Source organism: Papilio polytes, unplaced genomic scaffold (assembly GCF_000836215.1).
Source record: "Papilio polytes unplaced genomic scaffold, Ppol_1.0 DF824191.1, whole genome shotgun sequence".
Classification (NCBI taxonomy): Eukaryota; Metazoa; Arthropoda; class Insecta; order Lepidoptera; family Papilionidae; genus Papilio; species Papilio polytes.
Window position 1 is genome coordinate 3,007,428 of NW_013525013.1, and position 16,985 is coordinate 3,024,412.

Sequence of the window (16,985 nt, forward strand, 5' to 3'; positions counted from 1 at the left end):
TAAGGTAATTTTTAAGGTTTATTAATTCCATGAATTCGATGAACAGTTCGCATATCAATGAAAAAACTGAATAAAATATTATAGAACTAAGTTCGGATTTCAATGAATGTGAAATTCCAGAGTTATACAATAATTCGGAGGAACCACTCGATTCAGATATCTCGGTGTGGATTTGCATTTGGGAGGGATTCTCTCAGCGGTAAGAGACAAGCGGAAACGCTTTGTGTGGAACGGAAATGAGGCATAATGCGAGCACCATCTTGCATTCCATCATTTTATTTTTGTCTGAAAAATAATCAGACAGGTTCACATGCAGGCAGCCAAACGCGCCGATGCACTTTATAACGTTACTAAAGTTTCAAGATTCTTCAAAGAAAATTTAAAGCTAAATTAACAATTTCTTAATTACATCGAATTTCGTGTGATGTTTGTCACTTAAATAATTGACAGTCAGTCTCCCAGAAATGTTTCTAATGATTTAAAACTTATCTCCATGTAGTTCATTTTAAAAATAAGTGAGGTGATTTTGATATGAAATGCACAAATTTAACAGTTGTTTTTTGTCAACAGCAGCGGAGAGCCAGGAATCTGGCAGCCCGGCCCCGAGTCCCACCAACTCCGCGGCATCAGAACCAGCGCCCACCTTAGTGCATATCAAGCAGGAGCCAATGGCGCCAGGCACAGACGTTAAAGAGTACTATGGCAATATAGACTTTGGTATTCCAGATGCCTATCTGCCACAGAATTTCGCAGATTACGGACAAAATTTCCTACCCAGACCTCTAGATTTACCTCATCCAGACTTCCTCGATCCGGATAAAAGTTCCGATGAAAAATATGATCCTAACAAAGATAATGACGTCGACAACTCAGAATACAATCTGCCCAATGAACTGGAGATTAAAAATGGCGGAGTATTCGCAAGATGCAGTATACCAGTTGGTAACAAGTACGGACCATTCACCGGCAAATGGGAATCGAAGCTTGTAGACAGAAGATATGCGTGGGAGGTGAGTTTTTTTAGTTTAAAACACTCTAGCCCTTTCTTAAAGAATAAACCACTTGTCTTACTTAAGTGTTACGATGTGTGGAAAAACGGAACGCGCCGGTTAATAAATAACGCCCGAAAATTGAAGTTAACTGCACACGTCAAGCGAAACAGTAAACTGTTGATTTTATTGGTTCCTTCAAGTAGCACTGTTCTTTCGTCGTGTCTTTTTAATTATAACAACACTTCTACCTTTTTTTAATAAATCACTTAGTTAAATATTTCTTTACCAAAACATTCAGTTGTTTTTTACCGATAAATTTAAAATACAATAAGATAAGTTTTTTTTAAATGTCTAAACAGACCAAAGTAGCTTTAAAATTTCCAATATCATAAGTACCTTACACACGGATAGGTTTAAACAATATCGATAGCTTCGACATTATTGGTACCACTGTCAAAATGCGCTTCGTGTATATTAGTCATTATGCATGTCAAATAATTATCATTCTTAGTCTCATATTGGGTATTTATATGCGTCTTTTATCCCTAAAACAATAATTTGTACTAAGAAATAAAACACCTTATATCGGAGTGAATGCACTTTAAGAATACGAGTAAGTTTGGGCGTGGCGCGGTTATCTCTCAGGAAGCGGAAGTCGATTGTATTCGCCATTTGGATTGCGAAACGATAGATAGAAAGTATTGAATTACTTGCAAATGTAAAGCGATTGTTGATCATTTGATGCGATGTTGAAGCACAAAAAATTAAGCTCGAACGTGAGCTTTTAGTAAAGATAAATTAAGCTGATCTAAAACATATTGCATAGGCACTTAATTATGGATTATCGAGCGGTTTCAGCAATACATTTTGTACGGTTAAAACGGGTTTTTTTTTGGATTTAAAAAGATGAAAAAGTTGTTGAATATTGTAACAGCATTCGACTAGCTAACAGATTGAAATTAAACCAAAGGAATTTACCAATATTATCTTATATCACGAGAAATTCTATTAAAAATACAATAAAAACAGTGGACTTATCTCTTATACCATAAACGTGATGTTGACCTACAATACAACAAAAGACCGGACGCAGTGAGCTCGCAATAGACTCACGAGATGAGCAAACGCCTATCGGATGGCGGATTCGAGACAGATAATAGTCGTCTGCGATGTAGGTGTTGTGTTGCAGTCAAACCACACCATTGTTCCGTCGGGAACCGCACTTAGTTCCGCTGCTTAAACAACTCAATAGCTTTATTTAGACGTTCATAATTTCAATACAATTATAGGACTGTAATAAATAGATTGGGCAATATAATAGTTTTGCTTTAGGAAGAAATTTGTTTTGATTGTTAAGACCGATTAGGGATTTGAAATGTCTTTTATGAAATTTATTATATAATCTTACTTATATTATAAATGTAAAAGCTTGGACTTGTAGCCTAAACTGTTCAATGGGTCTCGATAAAAATTCGGCATAAATGTAGAGCATAGTCTGGAAGAACACATAGGGTAATTGTTTTCGTTTACTTTTTAATTCCTCGCGGACGAAGTATCAGACGAAAGCTAATAAATTGTATATTATTCGATAAATTTGAATTAAATCGATTATTCGAAATAATTAGATAGTACGACTATTTTAGTATGTGTTTCCGAATTCAATTTATCAATAACATGGAAAAATACAGCAATAAAGATGTTAAACGTTTCACCTTATAGTGGTCCATTGATGCGGTAATCGCGCGTGACTTTGTTGTAAAAATGCCAATTTAGTTCATCATTATACCGCAAGCGCTGACCGCGCAACTTCCACTGCGTTAGGCAAAGCCACTCTTTGATGTCTACCACTGAACAAGTCGTACCGTAGCGAAATACACTTTTGTCATTGATTGTACCGAATACGAAGTGTAGTAGAAATTCAACGAATACATTACAACTATTGGATTACGTTTAAGTTTAAAAGCTAGGTTTTTAGAATATCATTTACCCGCTAAAATCTAGTGTTTTAATCTAGACTCTCATCCGAATTGATATTAAAACAATACTACATTATATTCTGGTTTGATTAAAGTTAAAAATGACTTTTTAACTGAATAAGTCACAAGAATATTTGTATCCGTAGATTATAACATACTAGCTGTTGCTCGCAACTACGTCCACGTGGAATTTAAAAATATAGCCTATGTTATTCGATATCATAGCTTTCTAATGTTGAAAGAAATTTTAAAATCGGCCCAGTAGTTTTTTAGTTTTTTTAATACAAACAAAAATTACAAATCATTCCTTTTTATTGTATTAGTAAAAACAGTAAAATTTCGCTTCAAATATCTTGGATAAATCTAAATTTTGGAAAGATCTTTCTTGTATTTAAAGTGAATAGAAAACGTATAAATTGAACGTACCCAAATAGAAGAAGGATTTCAATCATTTCGATAATCTCACGTATCTAGGTAAACGAAAGGGGTGCGGTATTGTGTAGTCAATCAGGCGGTAACATTATCTAACCACCGTCTCACAAATTTTGATATCTCTACAAAGATCTTGATAAAAAAAAACATCCGGGTAATCGCGGGACTTTTTACTTGTACATCCCATGTCAAAGTGCATGAAAGGTTGCGAAATAAACCTTAATTTTAAACTTAGGCGTGACCCCCGTCAACAATTTTTTTTATCTAAAATTTACACTTTTTAAACCAAAAAAAATCGCAACGGTAAATTTAACAATGAGAGATGTCACCGTATTCGTAGTTAAAAGTAAAAACTTGATTGGCTACTTTTTATTGAATAAAATCTTCAGAAAATATCTCGAGACGCATCTTATTCTATTCAATTTTATAATAATAAGTACTTTATTGAATTTATTCCTGTGGTAAATATTTTCTCACAAGTATTTCGCGCGTAAAACGCTCGATAGTTGTTTTTAATTTCTATTTTTATATTTTTTTCATAACAGAGAGAATGCAAAGATGTCTCTAGCAGAATAATATTTAAATTTTTCGATCAAATATTTAAAACCCATACAACATGAATGTTTATTTAAATAAGTGGAATAATTATTGGTTATCTATATGCATTTATTATGATATAAACTAGTTTCTAATAATCATACGTCAATCAATATTACGCATAATTTCATAACGGTATTATTTTTTGGGGTGCATCTGACAATCGATGCGAAATTGACACGTAATACGGACGCCACTAATTGTAATAGCAATTTTAAGTCGTTATGGAAATTAAAAAAATGTTTTCAATTCGGAAATATTTGCTCTATGCAGTACAGAGGGAATTGGATATGAATATTTAATATGATACTGTTTATTGTTAACCTACGAAGCGTCGATTCAGAATAAAGTGCCTGTGCCGCGTTTATGTTTTTATTTAGATCTTTTAACGGTCAGTAGATAGAATAATCACTTTTTAAATCGGCGTTCTTAATTTAAAATTAGAATTATTATATTTTAAAGCGCCCTCACAGCAGCTTTAGGTCGTTGCACTGCTGTCACAATATCTGTCATATTCGTGTGACATCCTTTCATAGCTGGCCACCCCCTTCGGCAAAGGATTAGCCATCGCGTTGCCCCATTACATCTTCATTACGGTAGGCGGCTGACATACCCCACGTATTGTTACATTTGTTGTAAAAAATATTATTGTTATTATATTTATTGGCTGCATTGATAATAGATATTTATACGATCCGCGCATTATCTCCTCTTACAAAAGACGTACAGATGTGACGTGCTGACGGTTTTCGTTACACTGTTGGCCGAAAATAATAGGTCGTGCAATTTTTTAATTAAAATACTTTTCAGATGAAGTAATAGTTTTCTAGATATAAGTGTTAATGTTTTTAGTCTTTTCTTTTAATCAGTGAAGTAGAATACTTAACTACCAAAATAATTGACGGACTTCTTAACTCAATTTATTACAATTTGAAATTTTTAATGTTTTATAGGAAATTGATCATAAAATACAAATATGCTTGTGTTATTTTTATAACAGAAGGTACATTCAGAGTTAAACCTACGATACAGTTCTATATAACTTGTCCGTTTTTATTGGCATACAGTGTATTATAATCGAAATTCCACCATCGATGTAGCATTGAATATGTCAGTCTATTTCACACCTGGCACTTTACTGACATATCGCTTCTTCATCATTTTATGAAAATGATTTTTGACTGACTTCCCAAAAGAAGGAGGTACTCAATTCGTCTGTATGTTTATTTTTTTAAGAAAATTATAAACGCGAATGATTGGAACTATTAAGTTGATTTAAATTTTCTATAAAAATCCTAACTTTAATGCCTTATTTACTTTCCCTTGCTGTTGTTTTTTAATTTTAATAAAAATGTAACAAGAAGTTGTGTCATAACCACTTCATTATATTTGATTTATCACTAAAATAACGTAATGAATAATATCTGCAAGGGTGCCGCGACCCCCAGCAAACGTCTATCCAAACATCTCTATTATTATTAACAACATAACACTTATCAGTTAATCTTACACCGTTGCACAATAGCGGCTAATCTCGAGGCGTGATAGAAATTTATCTCTACCCCGGCGAATCATTGTCACATCGGACCCTTCGTTTGTTAGAAAAATGCGATGAGAATTAAGGGAACTTTTAGTCTTTTTATTAAGGAAAAAATGTCTTATTTCTTCCAATAATTGCGTTAACTTCAAATAGAATAAGATAGTAATAGAACTTTAATCAAAGCGTTTCATTTGTAATAAAATGCTTGGAGTAATTAATTTATTCTGATTGGTCGTAAAAGTTCTGAGTCTGAGTATTTTTAGTGTATATTTTATTTTAGATTCACGGTTAAGAAATTCATAACTTTTGCCCACGCCTCTCTGCGGCATCTTGTTCCGACCGATATTTTTCCCGACAAATTCTCGTTCGCAAAAACAGTGCTGGCGCGCATTGTGGGGTAATATTTCATCTGAGCTGGCCAGAACAATAATAGCCCGTGGAGTGTAGCCACGGCACGTTCGCGCCACAATGTTGGGAAGTTACCATTATAGCTTGACCCTCAAGTGTTCTTTAAGATATATGCAGTGACGCCCACGAGGCGGATCTATTGAGACGTGAGAGGTCTGTGTAACCTGGTCGGGTGAACACGATGGCCAGCATCCGTGTAGACAAAATAACGAAATACCCCGAAAGCAATGCGTAATGTGCATCAGTTATTGGGTTAGGTTAAGAGTTGTTTACACTGGCCGCCCGGCAGAGGGCGTTGTTGATGCGTCTGACGCCAACTAACTGCCTTTGAGGCTGCATTGTTATGAATTCTATTTTAACTCCTCGATGTGTTGTGCTCCTCGTAAATGCAGCCAAATAAACATTTCTTCATCTCAAATGCATTTTATCACATTTGTTAATAATTAAATATTATAATTTTACATCTGTAACGTTGATTTAGTCTTATGCATTCCAATTAAATTCAAAACCATACACTAGAGTAATATTCTTAACAAAACAAACCACAAAACCAATTAACCAGCTAATTTTATTGTTCAAGCTTCTAAGAAATTAGATTTACAATCAAATAACGCAGTTGCAATAGTTAACAGTAAAACGTAAAATTTTTACGATCCCATGGTTTACGATCATAGATAAAAAACGGGTGCAATGATAGCTAGGTAAAAAAACATCACAAAAATAAACCAAAAATAATTCGGGAAGCCGACAATTGTCACCGTGACGAAGCCGCCGGTGTCTTTGTCAGCTATTGACTGTTTTTTTCCCATCTTGTAATCCGCCGGTTAATCCCTATAACACATCCAGATGTGAGCGAGCATGTAAGGTGAAGATTTCGCTTTTAGAATCATCAAAACCCAAATGAATCGGCAAAGTAAACGTTCTTTTTAATTAATTGAATCCTTAAATATTTATGAGAAACCAATTTAAGAATGTTAAAGCTATTTTTCTTCATCATCAGAAGATGAATCCTTACGTATCTTACTAATATTATAAACTTTTACAGTTTAAAATAATCGACGGATGGATGTTTATTACTACGTATCTCCAGAACGGTTGAATGGATTGATGAAATGACACAGACATAAAACATAGTTTGAAAGAATACATAGACATCCTTAGCATGGACGAAGTCGCGGGCAAAAGCTAGGAACTAAAACAAAATGAACGATGGGCAAAATATTGAAATATATCAACAATGCTGTGTATTTTTGGTATGCGTGTTTTATGATTCATAACCTTATTTATTTATCTTTTTCTCTGCAGTTTATCTGTACTAATATATGTACTAAATAAAATAGGAATACGTTTGAAAAACTACAATTGCTTCATCTTAGTGTTGTGGGAGAAATCAAGAATTGTATCTTAGTACCCACGATGAAATGGTCAAAATATGTCATGTAGCCCTAATTGTATTGCAAACACAAAGAGTCCGCAGCAACGTCGGTTCACCCATCACCGAACAAACGATTGTATTTCTTTGTGCTTATCAATGGGGTGCCGTTAATACTAGATCAATGGGACATCGCATTCTAACGCCCACTAATTGTGGACTTTCGATAATGTTCATTTTGCTGCCGTAAATGTGGAAATGCCTTCTACTATAAGCGTTTAAGGTATAGTTTCCAATAACTGAAAGAAATTTGAATGCATTGTGTTACCGTTTGTTGATTTTTTTGCGCAATGATAGCAAGTTCGTGGACATGTTGTCGCGCGAGGAATTAGGCCGTTTTGTCTCCGGTTAATGGTCGAAACGTGACCGTACGCTTGTTGACTAATTTCTCGATGATTTGTTCAGGATACTGTGACTTCGATGCACTGTGATATCCTATTCACGATTCGCGATAATTTATGAACGCGTGTGACAGTTACGGACCGTAAACGTTGAAATATTTCTCATACAAATTCATTCCAAACCTTTGATGTGCAGCTTGGATAATTCGCTATACATATCTTTTAGTTCGATATCTTGACTTTGACTGCTTGCTAGCCATAAAAATTAGTTGAACTATAGTAGAACAAAGGGTTAAATACTTCAAATTACAGGTAGTACTACGTGATTTATCATACTTTGAAGTTCAAACGGTAATCATTTAAATAATTAAGATTATAAAAATTTATTACAGATTATATAACTTTTAATCTCATTTGATTGTTAATCTATTACGACTTTGCATGAAAGATAAATTAAATCGCGTCATTAAAAAAGCCCCATAAAAGTGCGGGCGATTTTCCGCGGACAGGTCCGGAAGTAATAGTTTTCCGGAGCTGATAAACAAAGACAAGTCAAGGAAACGTCCCTCCGCAGAACACGCGTTCAAATGTCAGTACGGAAAAATGTAGAGAAAGTCGCATTTTTTCATGTTTTTTACGGACAGCGGAAATTTTTCTAATTATTCCGACGGAAACGTTCAGTAAAGTGATTTGTTAGGGTAATTAGGTGGGGTTTTTTTGCAGGAAACATGTATCTAAATTCTTTAAGACAGTCAAACTAGAAATTAAAATGACAAAAGCATGGCTCCTAATTCGCGTAGTAAAGTTTGATAATTTTTATTGTACTTTAACCTTTTTATGTATTATATATTCCGTATTACAATGTCAGAATAGAAAATGAAATAAACATGCTTACAAAGTTCTATATTTCTAGTGTCCTAAAATATAACATGTATATAATGAAGCTGATAAACGTAGAGATTTAGGTCTTTTGTATATAAGGTTATATATCTGGGGGATCCAATTTCGCGCAGCGTGCGGCGCTGGCGGTACGGGTAAATAAGCGCGCACACAAATTGTTATCTTGTGAAACGAGTCGTGTGATGCGCTCAACGACGCGTGCTCGCTGCGCCGCTGCCAAACGCTCTTCACTTCCGAATAGTGCTGCTCCTACATTCCAACGGTAAAAGCTATCGATATTTCTATTAAAATTTGATTACACGTTGTAAAATGTTCTAATGTTGTTACTACACGAGTAAACATATTTTAATAATACAACTATTCATTATTGCATTACATTTCTAAGTGAAAATTACAATCAAATCAATCACTTATGAACGTAAACTTAAAAATGTTGATTTATTTTGTTACACATAATGAGGAAATTCACAGTTTTAATCTTTCCGCCGTTGAAGAATATATTTTTTTTTCATAGAAATTAAAGTTTTAGTAAAGATTTACTGTAAAAAACACAACTTAAGATAAAATAACATCTTGTGCTAAATTACATTTAACTAGAAAATTAAATATAATTTTGTCGATAACAACTTGAAAGCTCAACCACGAGGGGCATCACTAAAATTTATGAAATGTAATTTTCCAGCGAGAACGAGTCGCGAACATTTGTAGCTTTTCCGAGTATTCCGGGAAATTGCGATCTCCGTGCGGAGTGAAAATATGAGATCCGCCGCAGTACGTTTAAATTACAGCTGCGGTTTTTATAATAATCTGGTGCGGTTGTGCCGTAAGCCGGATGATTAACGGCTTCACTAACTTTCCTTTTTTACTGTGACAATATTTTAGTGCGGCAACACCTTCAAGTATACCGGGGAAAACATTTATGAGGTCACAGTGACGTAATGATTCTGTGTTTTTTTGTTGTAAACATTTTTATGAAATGTTCATACTTGTACTCAGACATTTTATGGTTATCTCAGTTTTATAGTTCGTACTTGTATTTAATAGTTTCTAAGGGATTTCTTTAGTGGTTGTTAATTACGATTATTAATGTATAAACCCTGCATTACGACAATAAGATAATGTTTATCTTTTGTTTCTCGAATGCAAATTACTTTTTCCTCGAATTAAAAATACAGATAATATTTATTAAATAAATTTAATCTTAAATTACTTTAATAAGGCATATTATCGTTTTATCGTATTTTGTAATAATAATTTATTCATTCCATCCAATTTGATAATCTTGTATTTTCTTGGATTTTCCGAAAATATTATGGATAATTAAACGGAAATGACAATAACGATTATGTAATCTATGTTTGGACCATCGATATTTGTCACGGACAAACCAGCAATCATATTTCACGGTGGGGGTGGGGGTTACCACCCTGGGGGTGACTGTAACAAGTGTCCGGGCAATTCGCATCCTTGACCGGGCACCGTTCATCGATGACTGATGGCTCACAGATGCCGCCGGCACTCGCCAACTCATCGCCCGTGTGTGCTAGGGTTGCCTATTTCTTGTGTACTTTACAACTATAAAATTTATTAACTATTCTTATTAAAAAAAAACAGATATTCTCCACTGAATAAAAAGGCGATTTGGATAGATTGCGGTGAAACTGTAGTTGTAAATTATTATCGGTTTTAATTTAAATTTTCTTATATCAAATTAGAAATATTAAAATGTCTGTGTGGCTATTACTTTAATGCGAAAGGCTAACTTATAATACTTTCAACACTAAGTATATAAAATCATTTAAAAATAACATTTCTAAGGTAAATTCTGCAAAAGTAAAAGTGTAGTCCAATTGACAACCCTATCCAAGACTAAGGGGTCCCGATTTAAGATAATTATCTTTTTTACTGAACGCACCCGACTTAGTTTTAATAACGTGATAAATGCCGCGGAAAGGCTTGTCGGTGACGCGTGAGGAGGGCTTCCCGACTCGCTTTGATTAATCCATACTTGTTAAGTTACTTCTATTGTGCAACAGATGTTTTTTATATCGCTTTTTTGGCGATTTTCTTTATCGCTGTCGCTCCCTTAGTACCGCTAAGGTTTCCGGAATTAATGTGATACTTTGTACCGTTTAAGTAAATGTGGTATTTGATTTATGGAAATTTAACGATATACAAAATTAAAAGCTGCCCGCGTTGTATTGAAGAAAATATAAAAGTAAGTATGTGTTCTTTCAGATTATCCTCTACATCTATACTAAATTTCATCCGAGATCCGTTTAGCAGTTTAGGATAACTCTAACAAACATTTGTAATTTAAACTTTTACATTTATAATATTAATAAGATTAATATAAGCAATATTACAGTATGCATAATTTCATTACTATGACATTCCCTTGAAAAAATCGTATAACTGAGTCCAATACTTTTGTAATCAAGACTCTAAAAAGTACATTAGCATAAGGATATAAATTTCTAACTAGCACTCTGAGAAACAGAGTTGGCGTTGGCACTAAGAGAGTTTTTAAATATTTAAAACCTAGGGAATATGGCATGACGTCTGCTTTTAAACTAATGCTGGGTTTCTGAAGTTTCTTATTTTGTCATTACATAGCGATCTTATAGCGTTAGAATGACCTATGTCTCAATCGAATAAACTCAAGTTACACAGTTCGGAAACTCATTTTATGAATATATCGAACCAAAAACACTAATGAATGATTAAATGTAATTGGGAAACCGACCATAAGTCAATCGATTCGTTAGTAGCGCTATTTGCTTGTAATATATCACTTTTATAGCATCAATTTAGTGGTAAATTATAGACTTGGAACCCTCGTATCAGTTAAGTACACATCTTCGTAAAACAAACTTCGTTATTGAGTATTATGACTCAATCGATTGTTGTCTGAAGGGAGTTTGTAGTGTCTAACTAAATTGTATGTTAGTCCAGCCCTCGTTTGAATTATACTCCTTAATGGTATAAAACCCTGTTGTTTTATGTTTCTATCATAAAATTGCGGTGAAATTATTCCTACATTATTCCTCTGTAGATTATTTTTTGTGAAAAAGAATTTGTAACTAAAAGTATTTTGGCAATTTGAATGTTTTGATGTTTAAATTGTTAATCTGACTTTAATATTTTTATGCTCCGTAATTCGCAATAATTTGTAGCATAAAAAAAAGAAATGTTTTCGTATGAATTTTTCATGAAAACTGCTTCAGTGATAAGGAATAACTTTTAAAAAGAAGGCCTGTAATGTGTAAACTTTTTCTACCCTATAAATAAAGGTGATTAATACCCTAACACTTAGTATGAAAATTAAATTATCATGGGGGCCAAAATGATAAATGGTCAAGCTGCGACGACCCCGCTGCATCTTGACGGAGACTAATAGCGCCATCTATTGTCAACCGGCGTTCCTCTGTCCAGTTTAATGTTAATGTGATAAATTAGATGGCGCTACTATCGCATAGTTTGATAGAATTCGATTTATAATCAATTTTAATTATGATTTGTTTGTCTGCTATGTAATTGTTTTTTTAATATGTGGTATTTTTTACCAACAAATTTATAACCATTTTCTATAAAAATATTTTTACCATGTAACTAAAAAAAGTATCTGTTTTGTAATAGCTTTTTAGCATAGAGCGCTGAGTTTGCTTTAAAATGAAAGTTTTTTTCTATTTAATCTTAAATTGGAATTTACAGGTTTTTGGTTATAAAATTCACAAGGGCCAGTTGTAAATATTACCGACATTGTAGTCGTTACTGTGCTGTTACATAGATGGCGCTTTCATACATGAGAAAACAATGTATAAATCGAACGTATCTAAATAATTTCTCATTTGTTTTAAATAATTAGATTAATTTATTCTAAACTAAACTTTACTTAATATGAAAACTTTAATATTCAGTAAAGTTTAGGTCTTATTTTTTCCCACAAGTTTTATAATTTAAAGCATAACAACATTTTTTTTCTAGGTCCTGGGCAAGAATGGGTTCCGTGGCTGGTTGGATGGCTCCGGCGACAGAAGCAACTGGCTTAAGCTGGTGCGCCGCGCTGTTAACTACCCACAAGACGTCAACGTGCAGCACCTTATGATCGCAGGACAAGTAAGGATTAAATACGAAATTTTAATGAATATTTCGAATAAGCTACGTGGATTATTTTAAAGCAAAAACTTTTTTATAATTACACCATTCCACAAAAAAGATCAACAAATCATTATCGCAACAACCCCATTATATTCGTATACCGTCTTTGTGTCACTACCCCCAATGAAATTTGAATGTGGAACGTTGGCAACTTCCGGTGACAGAAAATCGGCGCTCGCCTGAACAACTGTGACCCACTTCCGGTCAATGTTAGGGGAGCGAACAGATGCAATGATTAGATTCATGCCCCTTATGAGGTTAAAAGCTATTTGATATTTGCCCTGTGTGATATACAATTGCTGATTTTTTAATATTAAAAAAAAACTCAGTTATTAGTGACTAAGGCAATTCCTATGATAAATTTAGTATTATATGAGAAATCGGGCGGCTGTTAGCATTCCTGAACTTCATTAAAACGTTTTAATTATTATCAGATTTCTCGTCATATTCTTGTTTTATAGAATTCAGAATGAAAGATAAAAGATAAATTCCTTTGTAAGAGTAAGTTGTCTCGATTCAATTTTTCACCATTACGTCAAACTGTAGCCGGATATTCCAAAGCTTCGGTGTATTGAAAGCGATCAGGAAATTCTTTTCCGCGTAAATTACGTAGCATTTTAAAAGTATAAAACACGAGACGACTTATATTTGCGTTTACAATTGCTGAGACACACACGAGTGGTATGACGATGTTTGCTGTTCTATTAAAAATTTGGTACGTTTTTTTATTTTGGATGAAAATCAAAATCAAAAATAGACCTTTCTTTAACTAATATGATATTTCCCGTTATGGTATTTACCTACTAATTAATAATATGTCATTATAAAATAAAATTTTAATGAAATCATTAAAAAGTTAATTAAAAAAACAGATAAAAGTAATTTTCTTTTTCACATAAATAATGTTGCTGTTACTTACATATGGCCAATATTCCTTGTTTAATAATCACTTTAGATTATTCGTTTTTTCACAATCTATAAAATGGTTTATCTGTTTTCCAGATCTGGTATAAAGTGACGCAAGATATCTCAGCTGGAAAGGAGCTATTGCTGGGACCTCGCACACCGCTGCCTTTGCAAGACGTGTTAGCTGCTGTTGGTAAGTAAAAAAATCATGAGTACAAACAAAACATGTGCCTTACAGGAATTTAACATAAAAGTACAAATGTTTACCTGACAATGCGCTTGAAAGCATTAATTGTAATTATGTATAATTATAATAAAAAATAAAATTTGTTGCCTAAGATGTCAGCAATTACTGCATATTTTTGTGCAATTCTTTTTTTTATTATTAAAAGCCCTGTACTTAAGTCAAGCTTTAGGCTATATATTTTCACGCCATTAAACTTAGGGAGTAAATATTTTGGATAAAATTTTCAATATTTACATTAATGGCGCATAACTTTTTAGCATTCTTGCTCATTGCTTTTTTACTTATTAGTACAAATTTCTAAGTTCCCACGTTTCTTTCCTTTTTTGTCTAATATTTTTCATAAAATCTCATATTTGTGAGTGTGACTTTTGAGAATTGAGGAAAGCGGGGTGTATACCAATGTAATCACGGTGACGCGTGCGCCACGGTCCGACGGCCGGTTAATTGGAGTCACCTGCCTCACCTGCCCTCTGCCGGAACGTGTGACTCCGGCCTTATTGTGACGCTATTATCTATATACAGGTTGCTCTTGTTGATGACTTTTGTTTTTGATTTAATATTCTTATTGCTTCTTATATTACTTTTTAATCGCTAAAATATTTGATCAGAATGTCTCACGTCCGAAATTAAAAAAACCTAAAACGTAATATATAATATAAATAGTACCTACGGTATAAGTGTAAATAATTTAAAAATGAATTCGCTTATGTTTTATTAGTACATGTATTTTTTTTTCTATAGCATTGACATTCCTACATTAGAAGACAATTTCAATATCTATACTAATATTATAAATAGTAAAGATTTGTATTTTATATGTATTGAAGTAACTCAAAAACTACTGGGCAGATTTAAAAAAAAATCCCTGTTAGAAAGGTTTATATGTGAGGTATATATATAAACATGTACTCTATTTCTTTATTATTTCTTAATTTCACGTAGACACAGTCGCGGGGAACTGCCAGTTTTATATAAAATACGTCTCAATGCTGTAGTTAATCACTCGATAACAGGTGCACAACATAGTTATTTACAGAAGATATGAACTCAATAGATTGAATTGAATGCTGGGAATGCATAAATGCAAATACGTAGCCTTGGCGATCGTATCTGTAATGCTAAATCACAGATCGCAATGTCCCAGTGTAATGTTTGGTTTTACTTAAATCATTCTGACAATTTAATATTGTCATGTTCCGGTCACAGGGGAGTGAGAGGTTCGTTTCGCCTCAGATTGCTAGTTTAAATCTGTCTACACAGATTTGTCAATTAGTCTTGAGATTGTTGTTTTAGTGAATGTCACGAACACATTTTGCATTAGAGTTTCGTAATTAAAAGATTTAATTAAGCGCGTTTAATAACAAATAAAATTGTTTTTTTTTTGTCAATGTAAGGTCAGTGTCAGGGAATTAGAGACTTTCTTTATGTTAAAGAAAAAAATTATTGTGTTATTTATAAAAGCGACTATTATATTAAATATAAAATATTATCTTGATTATTAAATCTTTTCAATAGATTAACGAGGTTATCAAAAGTTTATTTCCATAGTATTGATTGAAAAGCTGTCAAGTACAGTCGCGAACCCTTTTTTTTAAATCACTCTATATAGTTGACAATCACAGGGCGCGGACACACCGGGGCCACGCGAGCATGCGATGTTTAATTTAGATAAATCGGGACGTGCGACGCACGACGTGAAAAATAACGCATATGCTTCTATTTTTGTGAGGGTGACGGAGTGTTGCAAATTCAATTTTATCTAGAAGTGTCTAGTTGAATTTTATGTTACTGAAAACTTCTCGATGATAGCATAGAAAAAATCAGTGTTAACAGAAATGACGCATGCAAATTATTAATACATAACTTCGTTAACTTATAAATGTTATTTTATTTGAGAAAAAAAGAAAGATTCTCTATCAATTACATTAATAATATTCAATACTTTTTTAGTACATTGATAAAGTAAATAGTTCATGCCCTATCTAGTAGTGCACTTATCGGTGACATATGGGGTCTTCAGTGTTTCCTGTAGCACTTCCGTTGCGAGCGCAGCCGGCACAGGCGCAGGCGTGATTTATGCGAATCGAATTATATATAATTACAAACATATACCCCACATTACGCATTTTAACCCAAAGTTAACTCAATAAGGTTAATTAAAAATGCATTTTTATTAACTAACTGCCATAGATATTTGTTATTCGGCGACTAGACAAGACTACTTATTAATAATGATTCTAAGAGCAGTATTAAGCTGATAAAATTTTTAGTTCCAAATTCCTGGCACTAATTAGCCGCGTTCTGGCGCGTTGTATATTCTCTTTCTCTACTACTCTTTGTTAACACTTTAAAAAAGAATTAAACGTCAGCCTATATTTTTAATAGCAATAATAGTTACTGTTAGTGTTATTATTATACGTCAATTTGTTGAACACCCACGCAATTGTAATCTACAATCAGCTGCATGATGATCCAACACAACTTCAACAATGACTCTCAAATATTGTTCGTAATTAGAATCGATTTGCAATCGTTTCATACAAATGTTTGTCAGAAAGCTATGGGTTGGATTGTGCAAGTTTTGATTGATGAGGTCTTTAGACCCTGATTTCATTGGACAATTCGATAACGCAGTTTTTGCTAAAGGATTAATAAATTAAATGCCACGAGTTTGAGATAACGCCGCGGTTCGGAGGTAAAAGCTTTGGCGGCGGTCTGATAGCGAATGATTAATTTTTGTTTTCTATTTAATTTAGTTTATTCGTTAATTTTTCGATTAGGGCTACTTGTTTTTTTAGTTATATCGGACAGGTTACTTATTTTTGCAATGTGTTTACGATGTAAGACTAATTGCTGCCAGTAATTTTGATAAAGTTCGAATCGTTTTTATTTTTATTGAATTGATTGAAAAGAAACCGGCAATTAGATTCTCATGTAAAGATATAATATTAAAAGGACTTTAAACGTTACATTGAATCTTTGTAAAAAATCTGAATCTTTTAAATCCGATTGTTAGTTAAATTTAAAATAGCACAAAAACAAAACAGCATCAA

General features: G+C 33.3%; 1 protein-coding gene across 5 annotated transcripts in view; it reads left to right on the top strand.

Moving 5' to 3' along the window:
• Positions 1-16,985, top strand: part of LOC106110943 (MDS1 and EVI1 complex locus protein EVI1-A-like) — a 57,501-nt gene that overhangs the window by 28,626 nt on the left and 11,890 nt on the right. For 4 of the 5 annotated variants that reach the window (XM_013292909.1, XM_013292908.1, XM_013292905.1 and 1 more), the window contains exons 2-4: positions 571-1,010; positions 12,606-12,737; positions 13,782-13,878. In XM_013292909.1, the coding sequence (XP_013148363.1) occupies positions 669-1,010; positions 12,606-12,737; positions 13,782-13,878 (571 nt within the window). In that variant the 5' untranslated portion in view covers positions 571-668. The remainder of the gene's footprint in view (positions 1-570; positions 1,011-12,605; positions 12,738-13,781; positions 13,879-16,985) is intronic. The other variant, XM_013292906.1, reaches the window with a different exon arrangement.